The 27,091-nt window shown below is 30.1% G+C and overlaps 2 protein-coding genes across 5 annotated transcripts; one reads left to right on the forward strand and one right to left on the reverse strand.

The window, feature by feature from the left end:
* Positions 1 to 13,779: 13,779 nt before the first annotated feature.
* LOC105133045 (eukaryotic translation initiation factor 5-like) lies at positions 13,780 to 16,790 on the forward strand. Its single transcript, XM_011036844.1, has 2 exons — positions 13,780 to 13,906; positions 14,788 to 16,790. The coding sequence occupies exon 2, from the start codon at positions 15,167 to 15,169 to the stop codon at positions 16,526 to 16,528; it is 1,362 nt and encodes a 453-aa protein (XP_011035146.1). The 5' UTR covers positions 13,780 to 13,906; positions 14,788 to 15,166; the 3' UTR covers positions 16,529 to 16,790.
* Positions 16,791 to 18,459: 1,669 nt separating this feature from the next.
* LOC105133046 (uncharacterized) lies at positions 18,460 to 22,942 on the reverse strand. 4 transcript variants are annotated; one of them, XM_011036846.1, is made up of 9 exons: positions 22,807 to 22,942; positions 22,443 to 22,478; positions 21,816 to 22,071; positions 20,919 to 20,990; positions 20,737 to 20,804; positions 20,467 to 20,617; positions 19,543 to 19,623; positions 19,345 to 19,434; positions 18,460 to 18,969 (listed from the first exon to the last, which is right to left on the reverse strand). In XM_011036846.1, exons 3-9 carry the CDS (start codon positions 22,068 to 22,070, stop codon positions 18,883 to 18,885), a joined length of 804 nt encoding a protein of 267 aa, XP_011035148.1. In that variant the 5' UTR covers position 22,071; positions 22,443 to 22,478; positions 22,807 to 22,942; the 3' UTR covers positions 18,460 to 18,882. The 4 variants fall into 4 exon arrangements, 3 of the variants coding, with proteins under 3 accessions (XP_011035148.1, XP_011035147.1, XP_011035149.1); XR_843702.1 differs by lacking the exon at positions 22,443 to 22,478 and adding an exon at positions 19,047 to 19,153 and having other exon boundaries at positions 18,882 to 18,969; XM_011036845.1 differs by lacking the exon at positions 22,443 to 22,478.
* Between the last annotated feature and the right edge of the window lie 4,149 nt (positions 22,943 to 27,091).

A 27,091-nucleotide genomic window follows, 5' to 3' on the forward strand; every position in this document is an offset into this window, starting at 1 on the left:
TCAATGTATCTTAATGATGGACTATGCAGGATGAAGAATTTATCAATCGATTCATGGGGAATTTGGTTGAGGCACCAAACTGAAAAATGAGGATTTGATTTGGTGTGTTACCTTAGTGGGGAGGTAGAATGGAAGTAGGACATTGGGAATTCAAGACACCTTGACAATAGAAACTGACTGGCGTGAAGTATTTGGCAGCCAAGTCATGCAAATATTTTTTTTTAAGGAACTAGACTTAATGCATTTGGTTTGGTGTGTTTTCTTTGTGAGAAGGCAATATAGTGGTAGTATGGTATTGGAAACTTTAGACTTTGACACGAGATTAATCATGGTGATAAATCTGGTAACCGAGTTAGTAGGTTCAGTTGAGGAGCCAAAATCATCGATGATGATGATTTTATACATTGCCTTGGAGAGAAGGTAGTAGGATTTATCTTGGATAACTTGATATTAAGTGTTATTGAAGGTGACAAAGATAGAATGCTTGGCCTTTTTTAGGTATCATGTTGCGATTTTTTGATGGACAAAACATGTAAAAACGGCTGAATTAATATGGGTGCTTTACTTTGATGAAATCTTATGGGGTGATGAAGTGTCTTGGCTGCAATAGTAACATGTGAAGGACCATGTAAAATAGGTTATTCAAGGACCATGTGTATACATGGGAAGGGCTAGGACCTGTTGACAGAACTTTGACTCAAGATTATATTGATCATTAAACTGAGTTATCTCATTTTATTTATAGGTTGTTTATGGAACAAGTTGGAGAGTTGAGTGAATTTTATGGGGATTCATATGATTTTTCAAAGTGGTTCTGTATGCTGTTGTTTACGAGGAAAATGATGGAAACTTTGGATGCTTAAGAAAGTGTCTAAACTTCATGAAAATAGACTTACAGGTGGACGAATTGGCATGTGGGATTGCTATTGAATGAGGAGAGCTTGTGTATGGCTTATAAGAGTTGCATACGGCTCTGAAAAGGCTTGATAGTACATGACAATATGTTATAGCTTTGTCTCTAGCCAGACAAGATCAATAGGATTGATCTCAATGCTTTAGGTTGGGATTTAAAGTATGTTTTGACTTCATGAAAAACAAGCAGGACTCTATTAAAGACTTTAGTCACAACTTGGTTCGAAAACAAGTTGGCGATAGGATTATCAATGTCTTTGTCATCGTAGATAGTTTTTTGGATGGGAATAAGGGTAGAACCGAGAGGCTTTATGTGTGAGACATATATTAAAATATGTTTTGACTTTATGAAAAATTAACAAGCATGATTTTGTTAAAGACTTTAGTCACAACTTGGTTCGAAAACAAGTTGGCGATAGGATTGTTAATATTCTTATCATCACAGATAGTGTTTTGGATGTGAATGCGGGCAGAATTGAAAGGCTATGTGTGTGAGACACAAATTTGTGACATTAGCGAGATGTGATGCAATGGTATTTTATGTCTTTCCAACATACCTAATCTTTATATATATATATATAAAGCTAGGCGTACTGGCTTATTTAGACCCAGCTATTTATCTTTTTATTTTTTTCAATTCAAATTTAGATTAATTAAAAATATGTTTTCGGGATGCCCAACATGATGAGGCTTCAATTTTAATTGAAATTCATTAGAATAAATTGATTAAGAATGTTTTGGGATAGTATTTAATAAAATATCATTTGATTTCTGGTTGGTTTTTGAATAAGATTATATTTTTTTTGTTCAATTTTCATGCTTTTATATTTTTTCCCTTCATTTAAAAAGAGTTTTAAATTGAGAGATAGCTTTTTATCCTTTTTTTGAACTGTCTAAATTATTTTTTTTTAAGTATGCATGTGTTATGATTGCTTTTAATTTTATTAAAAGTATTACATATAATTTTTTTTTGTTTTTTCTAGAATAAAAAATATTAATAAGAAAGCATGGGTTATATAAATCTTAGTTTGTTTCGGTGGAATCTAAAATATGTTAATATGGGTCTGTTTTTCAACTTTGTAACTTAATTTTTAGTTAACATTGACAAATCATTTTAATATTTATAGTTGCATCAAATTTTAATATGCTAAAAAAACATGTTATCAATGCTCTTACGCTTTATTTCTTTTATTTTCAATTTTTCTTTTTACTCGCAACGCAGGCTTAAAATATATGGCTGGCTTTTTTTTTTTTAACCCTCTCTTAACCAAAGGGGACGATATTGAAGCCACTCGCTATCGTTACTCGAGATTTTAACACTTTCAATGTTTGACAATTGCTGACCGTTGGAGTGTCTATCCGTCGATCAAAAACAGGTTCCATCCACTGTTTCACGGTTGAATGTCGGACATGTTGTTGACCGGTAGTATTGAAAATATGGTTGCTTTTTGGCTCGGCTTCCACTAAACAACCATGGTTCTGTCGCCTTTATGGCCTTGTTTTCACCCGTCGTTAAAGCGGCCGCCATCGCAGAGTGCTATCATGCGTCCATGACCGCTTAACTTTAATTTATTTAGCGAGTTCACTGCATGGAATGAACAAACAAAATGCTTATTTGCTATTTAAAAAGTTTATTATAAAAAAATAATTTATTTTCCTTCGATCATATTTCATTTTTGACGCGTGATGTTATATGCACAGGGGATACAAAATATGTTGTGATTGGATTATGTAAAATGAATAGAAAGTATAGTTACGGATAAGATAGACAAATCTAATTCTAAGACATGATGGAATGTGTTTGGATTCATCGTACTTGAAGTGACATTAATTAGCTGGATTTGATTCCACTTTAGATTGTTTTTATGCAAAAAATGTGTTAATTTAATGTAAATGAATTGTATTGAGAATTATTTTCTAATAACATTATGGAAATTATGTGTTAAATATGGCGTTGAATTGTACATAACATTGTTGAAAATCCGTGTAAAATAAGTTGTAAGATGTGAGATTAAAATGCTAGAGGTGTAAGAGGGGAAATATTAAAACTTTGGTAAATCAAAATGATATTTTGAAAAATAATGAGAATAACTAGATGCCGCATGGTTGGAATAAATTAGTTATTGACTTGGATGTCAAATATTGGGAGGGATATTCGAAGTAGAACTCGGAGCTCATGCAATAGAAGCATCATGTAAGTACTCGGTATCTAAACTATTTATTTTCAGTTAAATAACTTGATTGTGTCTTTTGTGTTTAGAAATTTAATAGCTATGCAATGAGATAAAGAAAGAAATGAAAAGTGAGGATAGAAGTGGATTGAAAAGTCGGTTAAAATAATTTGATTAGCCATCTACTTGTGTGGAGACTAATAATATCAGTGTAATTGATATTGATATCAAGTTAATTATTCATTCATATAGTTAAGACTAATGACATTGTTTGAACCGATATCGGCATTGATTAGTCATCCATACATGTGAAGACCAATGATATCAGATATCAGTATTGATTTGATTAGTCATCCATGTAATGAAGACTAATAAGATCAATTATAATAGTATAATTATTGCATATATATGGAGGTTAATGATATCAATTGATATCAACGTTGGTTTTATTAGCCATGTATGTGAAGGCTAGAGGTTGAATACCAAGGAAAGAATTTGGAATTAATGTTGAGAAATCAAGAGAGGAAAGTTGCTTCTTGTGATAAGACTAAAAAATAAGGATAATAAATATTATGATTTTGAGATTAAATGTTACCCTTTCGAGTAAGAACTATATATGAAATCACTTTTAAATGGGAAAAGTAATAGATTATGATGCGATGAGGGTTAATACATGCATAAAAGAAAATTAGTCATAATGATAAAGATGAAAGAATATTTTAAAGCTCGAGTTATAAACACCAAAACAAATTAAAAAATATGAAAAATATAGAATAAAAACTACACATACCAAAACAAATCAAGAATTACATGGTTAATATGTAATATACTTATGATCGAGTATGGATTTTATGAAAGAATATGCTAAGGTTAATGTTATTATTTGCAAGTAAATTTAGATTGAGATGAGATTTCAAGTAGAGCTTCATTGTAGGGGAAATCTACCAAAATTTTATAAAAAGTAAATAATTTCTCACTTTAATAAGAAGGAAATAAGGTAAACATTGATATCAAATACTTTACTAAATAACTAATTTTATATATGTACATTTTAGATCCTTTTTCATTTGGTGTTGCTGTAGTAGATTATCAGATAGATTTATATAGTTGTATTAGGTATAGTTTGCTATTATTTTGTCATTAATTGAAGCACAAGTTTAGTTTGATCTTTCATAGTGTTATTTAGGAAAACAATAAATTGTTAGTTAACTTGTTTTTCATGTTTCATGCATGATAAATTATTTAAAGGTTTTTATGAAAATAGTATTATATGTAATTAATTTATGCTTTATTTGGTGATGCTGATAATGGATGATTTTGGATTAAGGGCATGCTTAAGGCTATCTGAGTGATGATAAAAATATGCATTGATTATTATTGTTATATAGGTAAAAAACATGAATAAAGTTTTCATATAAAGAGAATTATACTAAAATTTCATTGAAAAAAGAAATAAACTAGGTTAAACATTACATCAATATATAAAAAGGATTATAAGTTCTATAAATATCGATGGACAAAGTCGTGTGAAAAAAAGATTACCCAAATTTTTACATAAATGATTATTAAAAGTGAGAATAATGCATTTCAAACTTTGGGTTATTATACCAAGTTTTGTGGGGAAACCCCTATAGCATTTTTCATTGTCCATCCTCTCACAAATAATTATGAATTGTAATAGTATTTAAAAACAAAATTAGTTTGGCACCTAAACATTTATTTTTGCGTAATTAAGCATTTTTTAGCTCAAATTAGCATTTAGTTGTTATTTTTAGGAAAGGATTGGATTTGAAGACAGATGAACAAAGTGAAATAGAACGAGTAAAGTAAATAACGACTTTGAATTTCATTTAAAAATTTTATTTTAGTCCCTTATTATTAGACAATTTGTCCCTTTAGTTGTTCCAAATTCAATTTTAGGATCAAAAGTCATTTTCCTCATTTTCACTCCTTTTTTTATGATAGGAGTGAGAGAGACTCGCTAGATTCAAGTGTAGAGAAAGAAAATAGATGTTTTTTACTATTTCAACCATAAAATGGTTAATATTGATATCAATGAGTTTCATTTGATTAGGGAAAGCTTACCTGTTTTTTTTTTTAACTCGTATGATGAGGCAGTTTTGACTATTGAAAAATTTTTAGCTTCAGGTAAATTTCAGGTACTTTGGGCTATTTTTAGGTTTTTTAGGTCATAAATAGGTTTATCAAGATTTTCTAGATGTTTTGGATAAAAATTGATTGAAAATTGAATTTTTAATTGGAAAAAACCAAACCCTTAATTTTTTAGCGACCTTCAATGGCTAGATTATGTAGAAAGAAGACAATATATCGTTTGGGCTATTGTTTTAATGCCAAGTCCACAAGGCTAGGCATTTGTTTTGTTTTTTTTTTTTGTATTTTTGTATTTTATTCTTGGTTTAAATAAAATTGATAAAACAAATCATTGAAATTAGTTAAGTCCATTAGCAAGGTCGTGGGTTTGACTAAGTAATTCACAATATCCGGACTACTTTTTTTTGTTTAATACTTTTTTTGTACCTCAATCTAAAAAGCATAAATACAATTTCACCCTTTATTATCGATGATATATTTTGTTATATAACTTAAATCTAGAATAATACAATTTCACTCTTTATAGTTAATTATCTAACTTTGTAATCCACACGCCTATCATAGGTTTTTTTTTAAAAAAATATTTTTTATTACAAAGAAATTATCATGTATTTTATTGTTATATAATTAAGATATGAAAAATATGCTTCACTAAATAAAAATAATATTTTAAGAAATATAATTGTTAAACACAATTAATTACATGTTCTATATTGCAAGATCAAAATCTTAATCTTAGTTATTTCTTAATTAAATATCAATTTAAGTAATTAATACATGTATAAAAATTTTAATTTATAATTAAGAATTCTTTTATTCTAAAATACATCTAAAGCGCTTGCATATTTATTCCTTATTGAAAAAATAGACAACCACCTTGCGGAGGAATGTAGGAACAAAATTAGTATTTTTGTAAAGTAGGTATGTAGCCCCGCGTTCAAGCTTTATACTTACAATCGAAACCATATAAATACTTGTATATAAGTCAATTGAGGTGAATAGTTAAAATCTAAAAAATAATCAAATAATATCAAGATTTATCAACTGTTAAATTAGATCCGTAGTTTTTCATATGGAATACTTTGCTATTATCTTTTAGTATTTTACACAGAAAGTATTCATAAGAATTTTATTATTCATTTTAACAATTAGTACTAATATTGAAAAAGAATACTATATATATATATATTCTAATTAAAATATAACCAGTTTATTTAACACATTCAGGATTATAATCTGAACTGCAAACATTTCTTCCTGCTTTAAAACATAATTAAGCCACCAGAACATAACTTTTTACACAAAAAAGAAAAAATAATCCCACAACGGAGCGCGAGGGTACCACTAGCTATAGCTGGATGCTCTTTGTTTCCCTCGTCCAATTGGATTTTTTTAATTGTGTGTTGCCTTACAAAATTACTTTCAAACAATAATTGCTAGGTTTTATAAATTCATTAATTGTCACCTCACGCACAACGGATAAGAATCCTCGTTCCCTTGCCTTATCCTTGCAGACAATCAGTCAATTACTCTATTCATTGATGCGATTGTCGACTCACGCACAACGGATAAGAATCCTCATTCCCTTGCCTTATCCCTGCAGATAATCAGTCAATTACTCAATTCATTGATGCAAGTGGCTGCATGTTTATCTGAATTATATATGAGGTGTGAATCCTCGTATTGTTCCTCGTCGTCTAAAAAAACCAGTATATTATTGTTCTAACTACATGCATGATCTCCCTAGACTTGTAGAAATTCTTTTAAGATCAGTATGACAGAAGAAAATGAGGGCCTATGATTAGGTTCTTTGCTTGTGCAACGTCAAATTAACTTCTGATGAAGACGGACAAGTTTGATGGATAGTGGGGTTTGAATTTTTTTATTTTACCTTCTTTTTTTCAGGATTTTCAACACATTTTCGGATTTTATATCGTGTTTCGTTTTCATTTATGATTCTACTTTTCTACCTTGTAAGATATATTTATGATCTATTTAAGAAATTATAGACACAATAAGAGGCTGAATATATTAGAGATAACTATTCAATAATAAATTAGAATTATGGTTCTAGCATGAAAACTCCTTTTAACAACAATTCTATCTTTATGTTTTTGTTGTTTTCTTGTGTTTTGTTTTCCATTCTGCGTCAATTGCAAGCAATAACCATACACCATCCAAATAGATTTTTTTTTTTATTAAAAAAACAAGAAGACAAGTGGATAGAGGATGTTATAAAAAATATAAATAAAAAACTAAGTAGAATACAATTATAAATCTAAACCCACCACAATCTAATCTACAAACATATTTTCCATAACTACATAATTTCAAATAATATGACCAATTCAAATTTTATAAAATTTCAAAAAAAATAATTTATAAACCCAAATTGATAACTTCTAAATCTAAATTGTTATTGTTAAAGAAGTTTCTTCAAAAGAACTTAATCTTGGTCAAAGTTTAATTTTCTAGGTTCATCCCAGATCAATAACATCATAAAATTTATTAAATTCTTTTTAATGTTGATGCTCAATGTGAAAGGTATATTTTTTAAAATTGCTTTTAAAAAATTAATCTTAGTTGGTTGATTCATAAAGTACTTTTCTTGATTCAAAAAGAAAAAAAGAAAAAGAAAAAGAAAAAGAAAAAGAAGCATTATGACATGCCAAAAAGAAAGAATTTTAAATCGAAGAGGGCCAACAATTGCATCTGGCCTATTTTTCTAGTTGAGCTCTTTAAAGTTAAGTATGGCTTGGAAAGACACATGATTGTAAGAAGGTTCTTGAAGAGTCATAGTTTTGAAACCTGGATTGGCCGGCGAATCCTAACATGGAACCGGTCCAGGTCTATGCAGAAATTTACCTAGAAATTGGCCTAGCAAAATCTGCTTGACCTGAAACTTGACCTACCCGGGTAAATTCGGCTGAGACCTGATCTTTTTATATATATATATATGCATAGAGGTCAAACAACGAAGATGAATACTGAACTGATGCAAAATTACTACAATTGCAAACAGAGAAAACCTAATTAAAGAAAAGCAATTTCAATCGTGAAGTGCAAAGGAGTAAAAGACTCTTGATCCCTTCATTGAGATTATTCTTTTGTTTCTCTTCACGAATCTTTTTCTTTCACTCTTTCTTTTCCTTATTCTGTCTTTTTTAAAACTTACAGTTCTTAATTGGACATCGATTCACAGTTCTTGATCCCTACAATGTTTCATTTGCAGTTCACGCCCATAAGTATGTTTCTTTGTTCTTTTCTTGATCTCTGCCTCGTTTTTCTTGATTCAACAAGCACGTTCTCTTTTCTTCATAAGCTGCATCGTTTATTGAAGCAATGAAGACATGTAGAAAATGGATTAGGAAATAGTGAAGAAACTGACAAACAACTAAGACAACGTGCTTGTTATGAGAAATTAAAAACTCCTCAGTATTGCTTTATTGATTTTTCTTAGTTGTCTTTAAATTTGTTTTATGATATTTCTTTGTTCCTGCATTTCTTTAAATATGTTTATAGTTCTTCCTTGCTGTGTCCTTAATTGTGTAGTTGCCCAAGATGGGCTTCTAAATTCAATGCCTGTGGAAATATATCTATTACAGAATGTCTTTTTGTTATATGATTAGAATAAATTACTTTATAGCAGTAATGAGATTCTAATTGCTATGATTTATAACCTTTATATTGATACGATTACTTAACTAGGGATATTGACCTGATACTAGAAAAGATGTGCTTAATCCTCTTGCAAAATATTGTTTTAAACCATGAGGTAATCATTTACCTTTTACATTTAAATTTGTTGAGTGGAATCTTAGAATTGCAAACATCACAATTGGCTTCCTTAAAAATGGTCAAGGAGGTATGGATGAATGTAAAGAAGCTTTTGCATCTCCACTAACATGTGGGAGAGTGTTTTTCAATGCCGATCTAAATTGGTCATTTGGTGCAGCCCTAGAAGCCTATAACTTTCTGACGATTGGATTGCATGAATTAGGGCATGCTTTGGGGCTTGCTCATTCCTCAGTTAAGGGTGCTGTCATGTAGCCATATACTGGCATGAATGAAACCAGGGTTCTGCAAGATGATGATGTTCATGGAATTGAAGCTTTGTATGGTGTCAAGTGATCGATGAGGAGCACTGAGCTAGGCATGTCTTATAATTATAAATGCATCGGCATTAGTATGGTGTTTTATACAGGTGTTATTTATTTTAATTAACCTGGATTAACTCGTGTCATTTTATTTATGATCTAATCACGAGATTAAATTGATAACTAGATCGAGTTTCACCAATTAATTTGAAAAAATAACAAGTTCGCGTACATGATTGTTTGTGTTCAATGACAAATATAAAGATAAGAATATCCAATACTTTTGAATATCATCATTATTTTTCTTGAGGTCACCTGTTCAGTATAGGTCTGACAAATTATTTAATGATTTTCTATCAAATGGGTCATTTGCAAGATGTATTGATTCATGAAAACAAAATAAAACTTATAGAAATTATAAGGATAAAAATAACAAATCAAAAAAATATGAATTCATACTTTAATATCTCTAATAAAGGGAATCAACCTAAAATTTTAATCGTTAGACATGAGTTTCAAGAGAAGAACTGAGAAAAAAAAGCACAAATTTTTTTTTTTTTGTGACGGAAATCCTTCAATAAAACATGCACCATCGTTAAAGAAATAGGATGTTGCAAGGAATCTAATGACATTGTAAAAGATAATTCTTCATTACTAGAGTGCGTCGTACATGTCATCAAAGCGTGGCAAAACCGTTCCACGCGTAATTGCGTGCATAGCACATGTCTAATAGTTTCAAAAGTTTTATAATTTTTAATTAATGAGAAATATCAATTTACCCCTTTATTATTCTGATTATAATGTAAAAGCCAACGTGAAAGCTTAAAAAAGCCCCCATAACAAGCCTGAATTAAATTCCATTCCAATAGTAAGGTAGTAATTTTTCTATTATAAAAAAAATATAAAATAAAAAAATCCCCTAGCAACCATTTATTTGTTTTTTTTTTTTTGCTTTTAAGAGTAGTGAATATATGTTACTATTCTAAAAACATATAAAAATACTTTTATACACCTATTGAAAACAAAAATGACAAAGGAATTACATAGAAAAAAAACGTTTTATCCCCATATAGAAAGATAAGACAATCTTGTTTTTTATTAATAAAAAATGGAATGAGAGTTGCTATATAGTATATTGGTCATTAGTAACCCTAAATAGTTTTAGAGATCAGATACAGAGACTAGTTGTATAAAGAAAAGATATTAGCACCCCAAAAACGCCTTATCTAAGGTAAGCTACATTATTTGAATTGTCTGATAAAACGTAACCCTAAATAGTTTTAGAGATCAGATATAGAGACTAGTTGTATAAAGAGAAGATATTAGCTCTTCAAAGACACCTTATCTAAGGTAAGCTATATTATTTGAATTGTCTGATAAAAAGCTAAGATGTTATTGTATTTTTAATTGTTGATCTGTCTAAGGTTTAAGAAAAGTCCTCCTCAGTAAGGAAGTCTTTATTTTATTAGGTAAAACCTAACTGTTTTAATGTCAATAAAAAAAAAATTTCTTTTTAATATTAGGAATATGTTTTACATGTAAATTCATAATCCAGATACTAAAAGAAATGAAATAAAATATTTTTTAGATATTTTTAAAATATTAACATAGTTCTCATGGCTTTAATAAATTGGTTATTAAAACCAAAATACATGCTAAAACATATATTTTTTAGTCTAATTCCTAATTAATCCAATGTTGAATGATAAAATTGAAGGGGAACAAATCAACAAAAAAAGGATATAAAAAATTTAATTTAACCTATGCTAACTTATTAAACTTACTACTTGAGTTATAAGACCAGGAGAACTTTATAAAAATCAAATAAAAATTTAAGAAACTCCCTTTCCAATAGATTCAATATTAAAAGTTCAAAAAAATAAAATTCATGAGATCGGGATAACTCTAAGAAAAGAAAATAAAAAAGAATTATGAAGTTCAATTTTCAAATATCATAATATTGAAATATAAAATTGGAAAAAAAATCTAAATAAAAAAATAAATTATTGAAAGGTGAAATTAAGAAAAATATTCAATTAAAAATAATAAAAAAATTAAGTTAACTTGGATAAACCTGCCAAATCCGCAATCAAGTTATGAGATTGGGATAACATAATGGAAAGAAAAAAACTCAAGTTAGAAAAGGATTCAAAAAACAGATTTAACACAAGTAAACTAGTTAAACTTGTGACTTGATTTATGGGATTGATATAAATTTATAAAAAGTAAATAGAATAAAATTACAAAACCTAATTTCCGACCAACCCAATATTTAATGATGAAATTAAAAAATTTAGAAAATATAGCAAAAAGAAAAAAACAACTTGAATTAAATTGAGTTAACCTATTAAACTCGAGATTTAGATCATAAGATTATTATAAATTCATAGAAAAAAATTATAAAATTTCACTTTCAATAAATCTAACATTGAAACTTGAAATAAAAAAAAACTAAATATATATGACTGGTATATAATTTAATAGAAAAAAAATTTAAAAAGAAATTATAAATCACGATTCCCAAAACAACTTAATAATTAACAATAAAAATGAGAAAAAATTAAATAAATAAATAAATAAATAAAAATTAAATTGTTAAAGAATTAATTTTAAAAATAAAATATTAATTTAGCCACAACCTTTAATGCCTTGTTAATTGATTATCTGTGCTAACTCAGTTTTCTTTTTCCCTTCAGATATTCAGTAATTGTGATAAGTGAACGCAAGTAAAGAAAGCGATCAAGAGACTAATCAGGAGGGATTGAACTAAGATTTTAAGAATTTTTGTAAATGATTTTTTTTAAAAATTTAAGAATTTTTGTAAATGATTTTTTTTTTTAAATAACTTTACCTGGTTAGTTCAATGCTGAGGGAGTTTGTTCTTTTTCTGGGTTTGAATTTTTTAATACACCTTGCTAATTCAAGGACTGTATCCTTCAAATTATCTGAAGAGAAACTTTACTTGTAATTGTCACGCAGGCTTGTTCAAGGATATTCTTTATCATTGAATAAATAAATAAATAAATAAATAAATAACAGTCATATCATATAATAAGTAAACTTCCCATTAGAAGCCCATTGACACTCAAGCCCATGACTGATAGGACTCGTGGCTTGGCAACTAAGTTGCAATTGTTTTTTAGTTATTATCGTGGATTGATGAGGTATCAATGGAGGAGCCCATTAGAAGCCCATGACTAGTAGTACCATTAAAGAAGTCGAGTTTTAAAAACTTGAATCCATGGTATTACCCATCAACTAAATACCCGACTAAACATTTTAACTTGGTAATTTGTTGACCTAAGATCATGTACAGGTCGAGTTTTATGTTAAATTAAGTAAAACTTTATCAGTTTAAACTTGACTGATCAAATAATTTAACCCATGATATGATAAAAATTTAGATAACACTCGGTTTAATTTAATATTTTTTTAAAAGATATTGTTTTAATTAAAAAAATCTTGAAAGAAAAATCAGTTTTATAATACTGTTATAAAATAAAGACCAGCTCAATGAATCGATACTAGAATTTATTTAATTTAAAATTTTTTTAAGTGACTCAGTAAAAATATCAAATTGATTTGGTGAAACTTGACCAATTAATTTATTGATTTTTAATTTTTAATTTTACAAAACAACTTAGTTTTAACTTATTTATTTTTAAAAAAGAACATTAAAGTGACGGATCCTCCAACCTTAAGACCTCAGTCTTGCTTAGATTGGTTTTATAATTATGATTAACAGTAATTGTTCCTTTATCTATATAAATGGGGAATAAATCTTTTCTTTTTTCAGCAAAATTTCATTTAATTAATGTTTGGTGTAATGAGATCAAGTCTTTTCCCGTAATTTCTTAATTAGACAATATTTAGCACTAGGATTGCTTAATTTATGCATTTACAGCATTTTATATTTTCTTTTAAGTTATAATCCAAATAACTAATAATTAAAAACAAATTCACTTGTGATTTAAGTTTTGGAGAAATACATAACAATCATGCTACACGAGACACTTCGGTATGAAGAAAAGTATGTAATCTGTCATATATATTTACATATTTAACAGGATATTCTTGTCCTTTTATACTGATAAAAGGATAACCCTATCTACACTCAACTAGAAACCATGCATGTGTTTTCACACATTCTGCGATCCCAATTATTGTTAGACCAAAATACCCTTATTGGTCTAGTGTAATATATATGATTATGTGATTTTTTTAACTTTATAATGATTAGGTTAATATTTAATTTCATGAAAATATTAAGGAGATGTTTGGTCAACTCGTGAGGATAATAAAATTATTTTATATATCTTTCCCGAAATACTAATGTGAAAAAAAGAAAAAGACGGAGTCTCGAAATAAGAAAGAAAGAAAAATTATAACCAATTAAAAAAAGAAAAGAAAAAAAGAAATCGGTCAATAAATAAATAGAACAATCTAGAGAAAAAAAAATAAAATAAAAAAATAAAACAACCGCAACCGCCTCGCCCATATAACTGTATATAAGCAAAAACACAGCACAAAAACCTAGCACCCCAGACGCCTCTCGCTATATCTCTCAAGAAGCCAAATTCGCTTTCTTTTTCTCTACGAACAAGCGTCGATATCGTAAGCAGCTAGGGTTTGCTTGATTCTTAGTTCTATTTAAATTTTGTTCTTTTTATTTATTTATTTTGATTATTTATCGTCTATTGTTTGCTTTTGTTATTGGATTTGATCGGTTGTTTTTCTCTGTTTTAATCCGCTATCAAACAATTTATTTTTATGTCAGATCTAATAGAATCGAAGTTAGATTAATAAAAAAAATATCGATAATTATTTGAGATTTTTACTAATTCTTTTTTTTTTTTTAAGTTGGTTATTAATGTTATGTTTTGATTAAGCATCTATTTTCGCTCGTTATTATTAATAAAAAAACCTATGATTAATTTGAAAGTTTTCCTAATTTTTTGTTATTAATGTTGAAAAAAAAACGAGGGCAATTGTTTATTGTGTAGATTAAGTGAATCTTTGGTGATGTTAGATGATGGGTGAACTGCAACCGTTGTAAGGATTTTTGTTTCTTAAGCTCTAGATGCGCATGAGCTCTATTTCTTGGTTTTGAAATAGTGATGGCTGTGATGTTAGGGAATCGTTTTTTCATGTGTGTTATGATAATGTTGAAAGGGGAGCAAGATCAATTTGATTGGAACTAAGATGAGGGTTTGGACTGTAGTTCGAAGACTTCTATTGCAGTGATGTCTGATGCTAGATTTAGGCTTTTTTGTTTTTGTTTTGGTGTGTGTGTGTGTGTGTGTGTTTGTGTTTGGCCTTTTCTGCTCAGTGTTATTTTGAGCACAAGATGATGGTATAGTGGACACCAACTATTTTGGTATTGAGGCTTTGTAGTTGTTGTAATTTATATTTTTTCTTTTGCTATTGGCATTGTTAATTGTGTTTGCCCGTGTTTATCTTGGCTGTAATTCTGTTCTTGTTGTTGTTCTTTTCAGGAACCTGCAGGTGGTGGTGGTGCTGTCTGCAGATTTTCAGGGTGAAGTGTGTCAAAGTTGAGGTTTCTTTTATGTCCATACAGGCCATTTCGTTTTTGGGAGAGATTGGATTGCTTGGAGAGTATACTCCTTCATTAAGGAAAAAGGGCAGACCCTTGTTTGATAACGTTGGCTGTATGCATCTCGGACCATTTAAAGGATACCCTGAGTTTAGTGGTTGCAGTTGGGTGCAACCTTACCTGATTGCTGAAAAACAGCCTTCTCTTTTTGAAGAATCTTCAGAAGACATCATAGCTGCTACCCTCTCTTTGCATTCTAGCATTGGCTTTCAGTGACATCTTCTAAGTTTGCTTTGTGAGTCTGTTTTACAGTGATCAAGATGGCTTTGCAGAATATTGGGGCTTCAAACAGTGATGATGCCTTCTATAGGTATAAGATGCCCAGGATGGTTACCAAAGTCGAGGGCCGAGGAAATGGCATCAAAACAAATATTGTCAACATGGTTGACATTGCAAAGGCTTTGGCAAGGCCAGCTTCTTACACCACAAAGTATTTTGGTTGTGAGCTTGGTGCCCAATCCAAGTTTGATGAGAAAACTGGGACTTCACTTGTCAATGGTTCTCATGAAACTGCAAAACTTGCTGGGCTTCTTGAGAACTTCATCAAGAAATATGTTCAATGTTATGGCTGTGGAAATCCTGAAACTGAGATAATCATCACTAAAAGCCAGATGCTTCAACTAAAATGTGCTGCCTGTGGTTTTGTATCTGATGTGGATATGAGGGACAAGCTCACCACTTTCATTCTGAAGAACCCTCCTGAATCAAAGAAGGGATCAAAGGACAAGAAGGCATTGAGGAGGGCTGAGAAGGAGCGTCTTAAGGAAGGTGAAGCTGCTGACGAGGAGCTGAAGAAACTGAAGAAAGAAGGTAAGAAGAAGGGATCTTCTTTAAAGGATGGCCCTGCAAAAGCTAGCTCTACAAAGAAGAAAGCAAACAGCTCCGATGAGGAACGTATGTCACCAACTCACAGCCAGGTTGATGAGAAGGAAGAGGTTGTTGTTGATGATGATGATGATGTCCAGTGGCAAACTGATACGTCTCTTGAGGCAGCTCGCCAGCGCATTCAAGAACAGTTGAGTGCTGCGACGGCTGATATGGTCATGCTTTCAACAGAAGAGACAGAAAAGAATGCAAGGGCACTTAGCAAAGAAAATGGCAGTCCAAAAGTTGCTTCACCAGCCCGGGAGGAAAAACCAAAAGCCGAGAATGGGAGCCCAAGTACCCATGAAACTCTTGTCAATGAGTTGAAGTTAAGCCTGAGGAAAGGAGTTTCAGCAAGCCAGTTAAAGTCCACTCTCAGCGCTCTCACTGGGTCTGCTCAGGAAAAGATGGATGCTCTGTTTGATGCATTGTTTGAGGGTGTTGCAAAGGGATTTGTGAAGGAGGTTGCCAAGAAGAAGAACTATCTGGCTGCTGCTGTCACTCAGGATGAGGGATCACAGTTGCTTCTGCTTCGAGCAATTGGGGCATTCTGTGGGAAGTCAGGCTCAAGTGCACTGAAGGAAGTGGCTCTTATCCTGAAAACACTCTACGATGCTGATGTCCTGGAGGAAGAATACATTGTGCAGTGGTATCAAGAAGGGCTAATGGGAAGCAACAAAGATTCTCAGATTTGGAAGAATGCCAAACCCGTCATTGAATGGCTGCAGAATGCTGAGTCCGAAACCGAGGAAGAATAATGTGCCTTTCTCTTACTTAATTCCCGAGCCCGAGTCTGTCATGATGTTTGCGGTATGAATAAATGATGTCTCTTTCCTTTAGTCTTTGGTTTGAGTTTACCTGAACCCTAGGAGGGTGGGTCATGGAGGGTTACTATTCATGTTGCAGTGATATGGTCTACTGCAAGTTTGGTACCTCCATGGGTGTGGTGTGCTTGTCTTGCCTTTAATGGTGTTGTTTTGCAATAAAAATGTCCATGAACAGTTCTACCATCTTTGTTTGTTTCTCTTCATCAGCAACATCTTTAGGCGTGCCTGTTGTTCGTGTTTTGTGTTGCAGCAAAGTTACGTACTTCTTCTAAAGCTGTTTGTTTATGTTTTCAGGGTGCAATCACTTCTAGATAACCTGACCTTATTGCGATTGTTTCATTATTCAGATTTTATCAACTTTAACAGTCTTGTTTTTCACACATAATTTGTGATAAAATTGAGCTAAAAATGACTATTTTTTTTTTTTTGGAAAAAGGTATATGGTACAAACATAATTTATAAGTTTAGAAATTTTAATATTTTATTAAATAAAAATTTTGATTTAGTTTTAAGACAATCTGTCTTTTAAGTTGAGATTTATTTGTAGCCAAACATTCTTAGGTTATGTTTGATATAATTTTTCTAAATTATTTGAAGTTATTTTTCAACTCCTAACTCAAAAAAATCATAAGGATGGATGTTTGGATAAAAATAACTTTTAACTTAAATAAAAAAAATACTGCTTTGAGCTTAAATTATGAATTTCAAATTAAAACACATCTTTTCTTTGAAAAAGATAAATCGCTCTTTTTTTCATAAATTATTCATGAAAAACACTATTATATTATGGTTATAATTTTGATTTTGTTTTTGTTTTTGTGTTTTAAAAATATTTTTATTTAAAATTAATTTATTTTAATTTTTTATTTAAAATTAATTTTTTTTTATTTAAAATTATTTTGATATTTTAATATTAAAAATAATTTTTTTAAAATAAAAATATTTTAAAAATAATACCACCATATTTCCATATAAAACAATAAAATAGATTTATGATTTCTTAAATAGGCCAGCAACGACTTTTACAATGTAGGAAAATTAGAAATGGAGACCGATCCAAGCCTAATTCAAAATAAAAAGCAAAATAATAAAATTATCTAAAAAAAAAACATATTTCAAACATAATTTAAGTCTTTTGAAACCTAGCTAAATATAGTTAGACGACTCTTGTAGAACTTGACGAATCATTTGGTATGAGTTTCATACAACTGAATATGCAGAACTATCATATTCTACAAACTCGCCAGGCATCAAAAAATCATGTCAAATGGATTCTTATTTTTTTTTTAATCAAATTTTTTTAAAAAAGTTAAATAAGTTTATAAAAATAGTATCATTGTTAACCTTGATACTATTGCTACTGAGATAGTGACGCAAACAAAAACAATATATGTATATAAGAAAAAAAAAAAAAAGCACAAAAACACAAATTTCTACTAAAATAGATCTTCACATGAAAACATTAATTTAAAATTTTATTATTTAATATTTTCTTTTTAAGTAGTTTATCTCTCTAAAATATTTTTTACTTTTTAAATAAACTGCAACCTGGAAATATTATTAAGCTTTATCCTATTCCATTGATCTATAAATATCCTTTCAATCCCAATTATAGATCCACTATTAACTAATCATAACCACATGCTTCAAAAACATCTTCATATCCCCCAAATTAATGACTCGGTAGTTTCAGAAGTGATTCAGTGCCCGGACAATCACCTCTGGAATTGGGTGGTATCCATATAAAGAATACGAATTTTGACAATTTCAGAAGTGGTTTGTAAAGTTCAGTTTGAAGGATCCGGGCTTGTTCTTCTTCTTAAGTTGTTATTCTAGATTTTCTTTTTCAAAAAGCAGAAATATAAAATAGTGCAAGGCTATTAACACCTCACATTTTCTTTCAGAAACAAGGATCACAATTCTCACATCAAGGAACATGGTATTTGCTAGCACTAACTCTACTTTTTAGATACCAGACACCCTTTTCAACTCTTGTTTCTGGATTCCGTATCTGGTAAGCAGCAGTGAAAATAGCTGTTTAATACCAATGTAGGTGTACATGGTTTTCCTAGCTCTGAATTCTATTCATTTTGATTGGAATGACGAATGCCTGAGGATTTGATGTGAACCAACACACACACACACACACAAAAAGCAAAGCAGTTGATTGTCTCTACTGTGATGCTACAAACTTCAACACAGCATCATTGAAATTTAGACACTACACTTTTGACTTGCTCTTCTGTACATTTGCAATCCTTTTATGTTTAAGGTGGCTGCAATGATCACTGAATATGAACAATGTGCGAATGAGTCTGAAGTTGCGGCAACTCATTTTCCTCATCTGATTCAGCAAGGGGAAAATGAGGATCCTATTGCGTACAAAAAAATAAGACAATTAGTTTATATCTTTAACAATCACTGATGAAAGACAAACTACACAGCTCACTGGAATGCTATGTTTTGCAAGTTCTGGAATCGAATTCATAATTCCTATGGCTCAAGGAACTAAGCTTAGCTATATGTGTGTGATGGCTCGAGGCACTTTGCAACTTTCTGGATAGCATCATTTAGATAGGATTAGTGACTAGATGAAAGCAGCATAAAAAGATTTAAGAAAACCGGCCAAGACTAATGAAAAAGCACTCCCTGAAACTCATTGCTAAAGTAACTTCTAGAATTCGATGCTTCCGCCACCTAAACCACTGTCCAGTCAAAGTCAACAAAATGCATTAATCTTCACTAACCTGCTGCCGACCCCGATGTTGAATAGCAGTAAATGCTCTGACCATGACATAAACAGGCAGAAGAATCCCAACTGTTCTCAATATCAGTAACTGCATAAAAAACACAGGTTGAGTTTTTTTTTTTTTTTCCTCTGCACCATTGGGCAAACCAAGTTGTAATTTTTTATAAGAAGAGCAAGCAATGGAGCCCAGCCTTACCATAAACAATGTCATCGAGTAATCTCCAGCTCCACTAATTAGGATGGCAAGAGTATGACGTAAAACCAACAGAACCATAAACTGCAAATTAAATGAAAATTAATGTCCTCATAGGATCTTGGAGACCAAACAAACATGAGGTCACAAACACATGCAACAATGATAATGAGTAGGAAAGGTGCTTGGTCTGAATACGTGGCCATGGGGCAAACTTGTAGCTAGGAAAATAAGATATCATTATTTTTGCTAATGCACAACCAGATATTTTAATAAACGAGTCCATGATTGATAAGTTAACGAATCTTTCTCTAACTGGACAAGAATTCAGCAACAGGACATAAAACTCAGTTATATTGAATTATATGTGTTGGCTCAGGGAACAAGGGTTTGGCCCTAGAGTTTGAGAAATTATTAGGTATACTAAGTTTACCACATCATCCATGGACTTGGCCAATAAACATAAGTCATGTTTTACAGTCACATGATTTTGTCTCTTTAGCTTTTATAGATTTGCTTTGTGACTTTGTCTATGGATGAAGTGGCAGATTAAGCCTACCTAATAATTTCCCTGAGCTATGGATGAAGTGGTAGATTAAGCCTACCTAATAATTTCCCTGAGCTTAGGCAGATATATGAAAGGACTCTCTACATAAAAGCTGAGAGAAGGGCTTGGTGACATCCACCGCCTGGAGCTCTCACACACATAAAAGAGCAATATAACTGCTGATAAAACCATTTGCTATAATCGTCACATATATTTAGGGGGGTCAAATTAATAAAAAATGTTATATTGACAGTAACTGAACCAGAGGATTTGGAAGTAAATTATGAATCTGTTAGATCAAGTTCTACACATGAAGCAACAAATGCATACACGTATGGGCAAACACGGTCCTAGGGGAGGGGGGAGAAAGAGAGTCATACTATAATAGCAATTATTCGGCAGCACATCACACTCCTAGGAGAGGGTGCTGAATGCTCATCAAAGTCAGAGTCCAAAAATTCATGGTCAGTAGTAACCATAGCTATGGATGGAGGATTGTGCAGGTCCCTTCTGGGTATCTCCCAGTTTCCTCTGAACAAGAAAATTCCAAACAGATTAGGACCATTATTGTTAAAGAAAAGGAACCAAAGCCCCAATAAGAAATGAGGAAACCAAGATTGGAGAACACATCTAGCAAAGTACAAATATACCTGAAGTTCATTGGAATAGCACCATAACAAAACAAAGGGGGCGGTGCTGTATAACCAGGCTCAAATTGCTTCAATTTTGCAAATATTGAAAAAAATTATTAGAAAGCTTATGTTTTTCACCTTCAAAGTTATTGGAACACAGCATGAAATGCAGAGGTCATGAAAATAATATAACAGTGCACCTTATGGCAGATCTCACAGATAGTGTTACCCTTCTCATTGCACCACCTCTGAACACATTTTCGATGAGCATACTGCAACAAAAGAAAATAAAGAGAAACTTGTAACCTTGTTTGAAGCATCTGAAACTAGCAACGGAACTTAAAAGAGGGCAGAATAAGGAATTCAGCCAGTATCTTTTTCCTCCAACATGTATAAGGAATTCAGCTAGTGGCATTTTCCTCCAACATGTACTTGAAATTAATGTGATAAGTGATACAACAGTATCACCGAAGTTTGCTCCATGCAAGTATCCTCCATTCTCAGGGGCTTGCGCCCTCTAATGGCATGGCATCTTACTAATATATAGCTTACTCATGCTAAATTTGTGTTGTGAGACATCTTAAATTGCAACACTACAATGCACTTTACTTGAGCTTTAGCTATTCAACAATCAATTGAGATTGCCCATCTAAATTCAATGACATGTAGCTTACCCATGCTAGATTTTTGTTGCAGGACATCTTAGTTTACAATGTGCTTCAGCTTTAGTTATTCAACAATCAATTGAACATAAGACTTAAACTGAAAGCATCAGAAGCATTATGATAAATCAAGTACTTGAATTTTTGGCAACAAGTAGAGATCAAAATGCCTGAGGTAAATGTAGGAATTAAAATTTACAAAGAATCACAAGGTGCATGAATTTGAGGGAGATAATTTCTGCTTTATTTGTTAACCAAAAATGTCCAAATTATTTGCCTAGTAAACATTAAAATTTCAAGGGAGGTAAGGTATTTCCTTGATTTATCAGAACTGTATACAAAAGGTCTATGAGAAATAAGACAATCATTTTGCTTGTTAACAGCATATACCGAGATTTTCAAATAAATGGTTCCACAAATTTAGCTAAAACTGACCTTCAAACTGCCCCGGCAAGAACACGGCATCTCCATGTTCATGTCATCCTCCTCCTCATGGCAAATCCTACACTCTACTGATGTTCCTGCTAATGAAGTCAATTCTAAATCCATCCAACGTGGTGAAAATTCTTTTGTATTTTCTTTACTTGCTGAAGGCATGGTTTGCCGCAATCGGTTTTGACTCTCAATAGTAGCTTCAAGGGTGGATTCAGTTAGCAACCGATCCACCAGGAACACAAAATGATCCCCCATCCTTCAAATTGCAAAAAACGAAAGGACTTAAAAAAGTTGAAAAAAAAACAGAAAACAAAAAAGAAGATACATTAAATCAAGCCACCCGTGTGGAATTCCCTTTCCCTCACCACAAGTGTAGAACTTAAACGCTAACAAAGCCCTGGCAGTTCAAATTGCAACATGCTTGACAATACATTTAACTAAACAAAGTGACCAAAGGTAAAACCTAAAACATTTTTACTAGCTCCTCAACTTTTAAAACATACAGAAACCTGCATTCACGATGCTATTACTCTGCATTTCCCTTGTTTTATGAGCATGAAACCAAAAAAGAACAAAAAAAAGATGTGATATATTTTAAAGAGTTAAACGGATTGAAAATAGAGGCACCTTGATTTACAAATTGGAAAGACATGATAGCTTTGCCTCCAATGAAGAAGTCCCAGCAACCAAAACCACAAAAAGATCAACAAAAACAAAAGGATACAAAAATACAATAATGCAGATTAAAATTGAAAACAACATAGAACCAGGTTAAAGAAGAGAGAACCCAGAAGCCAAAAATGACTAAAATGATTAAGAATGGCATGACTCAAATGATAAAAGACAGAGAGAGAGAGAGAGAAAAGCTTCTTTGAGGGGTTAAAAAAGCTATCACCTTCGACAACGAATACAACTTTTGAAAGGCACAAAAAATGATTGACAGCATGTGAAGCTTATAAATGTAACATTAAAGAAAGAGAAAGAAGCTTACAGAAATGGACAGTGGATTTTCTTCAATCACCCTCTAATGGCATGACATCTTACTTTTTCTATCCCTTTCCTTTTGTTTGTGTTTCTTGCAATGAAGCAAGAGATTAGGTGCTATAGAAGTTACTATTAATAACTACATATATATATATATTACTAAAATAAAAAAAATCAAACATAAACTTCTTCAACTAATGATTCAAGTAGAAGTTTAAATAATAAATAAACTAACAAAATAATATATAAAAAAAACATTATATCAATCCATCTGAAATTAGATTATCAAACAATTCAATGTTAATCTAATCAAAGAAAACTCATAAAAAATAAAAGAAACATTTTTTTTAAAAGAAAATATCTGCTTAAAAAAAATCTTAGAAAAACCAAGCTAATCTTCTAAACTTAATCTAATTTTAAAAACTTATAAATTATTGAATTATGGACTCGAGTTCAATTATAAAGCTTAATTATTAGCCAAGTTAATTTTAAAGGATAAAATCATTAAAAAAATACTAATAAAAAACTTGCAAAAGAAGGGGAAAAAATGAGAATAAAATTTGAGAGAAAAATAACTAAGGAGGATGAAATTTGAAAAAAGAAAATCAAAATAATTCCATATAAAATAAATAGTAATTAAAAGAATAAATACCAAATTTAAAAGATTAAAAAACCATAAGGGATAAATTGAGAAACATTTATAATTTAATTGATTATTTATAAATTAAAAAATAATAGGGATGAAATTAAAAAATATTATCGAGAGTTAACCCAATAAAATAAAATATAAAAAAAATAAGAAAACAAAAAAAACAAAAGGATATTATAAATTTTAAAAAAAAGAGAGAAGAAAACCCAAGCAAATCTAAATGAGCCTTTTAAATTTGGTCTATTTTCTAAAACTTGCAACTTGTGAAATTTTGAACATGAGTTCAATCAAAAAACTTAATTTCTAAAAAAATTAATTTTGAATTATGAAATTATATAAAAAATCTTAATTATAAAAACTTGCAAAAGAAAAAAATAGCAAAAAAAATGATGTTAAAATTTGATAGAAAAACACCGAGGGGGTGAAATTTAAAAATAATCCCAAATAAAATAAATTGTAATTAAAAAAAATGAGAACCCCATTTGAAAGATTAAAAATTCTTAAGGGTGAAATTAAAAAATATTTGTAATTTAATAGATTATTTATAAATTAAAAAATGATAAAGAATGAAATTGAAATAAATTGTTGAGAGCTAACTAAATAGAATCAAAACAAAAAAAAATGACAAAACAACCCCCCCGAAGAAAATAAAAGAGGATAAAAAAATATGAAAACATCAGATTAAAAAAAAAAAATCTAAGCAAATCCAACAAAACTTTTAAACTTTGTCTAATCTCTAAAATTCATAACTTATAAAATTTTTAACCCGGATTCAATTAAGCAGCCTAATTATTAAACAATTTAATTAAAAAAAATCAAAGGAGGATGCAATTTTAATTTTTTTAAAATGATGCAAAATAAAATACACAACACTTAAAAAAATGATAACAAATTTTATAGATAAAAGAAATCACAGAGAGTAAAATTTTTTTTTTTTTTGTAAAAACCAAATAAATTCATGGAAATATCCAAAATCAAGTCAAATTTTAGAAACTCGCAACCTATAAAACCATAAATTCAGGTTCAATTTAAAAGTTTATTATGAGACAATTTAAAAATATTAATTTTTAAAACTTTTCTAAGTAAACAAATTCACAATTAAAATAATAGCTATTAAATTTGATAAAAAAAAATGAAGTGTGGAATCATAAAATAAAATAATTTATGATTTAAAATAAAAACTTGTCAAGGCTAAAAAATTGACAATCAAAAGAAAATGAACTAAATATAAAGGAAAAAAGGGTGAAATTGTAAAATAAAATCAATTGAAAAAATGATTCCAGGCAAAAAAACAATACAAATCAAAAGAATCAAGGTTCAAATTCAATAAATTATGCAAGATGAAAAAATCATAATAAAAAGGTAAGGGACCAGATTTGAAGAACCAACAAATTAAAGGGTTGTTCTTGTATTTTTGAAGGGCTAACTGAAAATCTAGATGGGAAGAAAGAAGAAGAGGGGGAAGAAAAAATAGTCATCAACGCCAAACCTTCATAAATCTAGGCACACGTGCTACCTCATATAAAAATCATAATAAAAAGGTAAGGGACCATATTTGAAGAACCAACAAAGTAAAGGGTTGTTCTTGTATTTTTAAAGGGCTGACATGAAAATCTAGATGGGAAGAAAGAAGAAAAGGGGGAAGAAAAAATAATTATCAACACTAAACCTTCATAAATCTGGGCGCACGTGCTACCTCATTTGGTTTGGGGCACCAAGACCTTTCAAATATCACCTTAAAAAACAATGTTTTATAGCTGGACAACTCCCAATGCGCCGCCCAAACAACACGAAGGTTGTCCACACCCCATGCGCCACCAGGTTTATATATATAATAAACATAATCTACAACAATGTCTTTGAACATCCATGAAAATTATAATAATAACAATGTAAAATGACAAAAATAGCCCTTGCGTGAGAGTTCAATTGATTTTGTTTTTAATAGCATCAAAGTAAAAATATTATTTTACAAATTAAAAATAGAAAATCTTCGTTGAGTAATATATATTAGATTATTTTATTCTAATGTTAAATTAGTTATTTTACGACATAATAAAATTACCAATCTATCCTCATACAATTTTAAAATAAAAAACAATTATGATATAGTGAAAAGATAATCTTACCTCAAAAGCTTAACACATTGTTAAGGGGAGTTAGTTTGTTAATATAATCAAAACCTATATTATATACTGTCTCTATATAAGAATAAACCACGGTTATAAACCTGGTCTGGCCTAGTTGGTCAATTTGTGAATTGGCTTGGGTTTGGTTTTACAAAAAATAATGAGGAGTTGATTTGATATAACTCGGTTAAAAACTTGAGTTAATTCATGATATGTTGATCTAATCAAAATCTAATAACAAGGTCATTTGATTTTTTTTAAAATTTTTAAAGTTAATTTGAGTTAACTTACTTACCCATAACCCAAACTTTAAGTTAGGTAGATCCTATAAAAGGTTTAAGAATTACTTTAACTTAACTTACTTATACAAGATTGTCAATTTCATTTCATTCTGGTCCAAATAGTCAGTATACCTCATACTATTTTAAAAAACAAAAAGTAAAATAAATTTTATCTCGACTAGAATCTTAAACATTTTTTTATTTCTCGCTCCAATTCTAGTAAAGATATTCTAGGTTTACCTCTTCCATTTCATTCTAGATTCTAACATGCCCACTTTCACAACTGAGAGAGTTCTTTATTTCCTAGCCTTAACCATAGCCTACTAAGGAATTAGGAATAATAGATGAAAATTTTAAGAAGAAATCTAAAATAACCATTAGTGGTGAAAAAATAAACAATAAATGAGAGGGAAAATATTACAAAAGGAGTTCTAAATTTGATTTTCAAATATTGAGTTGGAGGGCCAATTACATTGCTCATTCTGTTTTGTTATGCACACTTTCCCTTTTATTTTCTTGGTAAAAAGACAAACTTCTATTGAGATTATGAGTAGGCAATTATAAAACTATATTTCCTCTATTTTAAACAATTAACATTGTAATCTTCAAAAGAATGCTAGGTGTAAATAAAAAACTAAGATATTTTCAACTTGATCACCCATATAAATTTTCAATTTAGACCATTGTAACATGAATTTCATATTCAACCACATATCAGAGTTTGTGAATTCATATTAGTTGTTTAGTTTTTAAAGATATAAGCTTTAGCTAATTATTTCATTAGTGATGCAGGTGTGGCTTTATAACCAATTATATTTATCCATTAAAAAATAGCTAGTACATAAACACTAATCAATTGGTTTGTTGTCTAATTGCCTTCAACATTGACATTATGTTTGTGTGTGTATTCTAAAATAGAACATCGAAAATACTTAGATATTAAATTTTATTGTTCTAATAAAAAAATAGAATAACAACCTAAAAAATGAGATTTATGGGAACTTAGTATATAACAAAAAAGCAAAATAGTTCATGTAAAAAAAAATTTAGTAATCTAGCACACTTGATTAAGTTATGCATAACATCTACGACATGAGAGTTGCATTCATTATTTATGACTCAAAAGTTGCAAATATCAATTGTAATACATAAGTCACATGTGATTTGACTAAGAGACATTTCATGAGATAATTTCTTTGTCTATTAACTCCTTGTCTCAAAAATTCACAATTA

The sequence above is a fragment of the Populus euphratica genome, unplaced genomic scaffold (assembly GCF_000495115.2).
Source record: "Populus euphratica unplaced genomic scaffold, PopEup_1.0 scaffold99.1, whole genome shotgun sequence".
Classification (NCBI taxonomy): Eukaryota; Viridiplantae; Streptophyta; class Magnoliopsida; order Malpighiales; family Salicaceae; genus Populus; species Populus euphratica.

What these genes read in the sequence shown, in the direction of transcription:
- LOC105133045 (XM_011036844.1), top strand. Translation starts at nt 15,167, where the DNA reads ATGGCTTTGCAGAATATTGGGGCTTCAAACAGTGATGATGCCTTCTAT.
- LOC105133046 (XM_011036845.1), bottom strand. Translation starts at nt 22,070, where the DNA reads ATGGGGGATCATTTTGTGTTCCTGGTGGATCGGTTGCTAACTGAATCC. An exon ending in ACTCGATGACATTGTTTATG is followed by an intron (nt 19,435 to 19,542) that starts GTAAGGCTGGGC and finishes TTTTTTATGCAG; the next exon opens with TTACTGATATTGAGAACAGT. An exon ending in AACATCGGGGTCGGCAGCAG is followed by an intron (nt 18,970 to 19,344) that starts GTTAGTGAAGAT and finishes TGTACGCAATAG; the next exon opens with GATCCTCATTTTCCCCTTGC.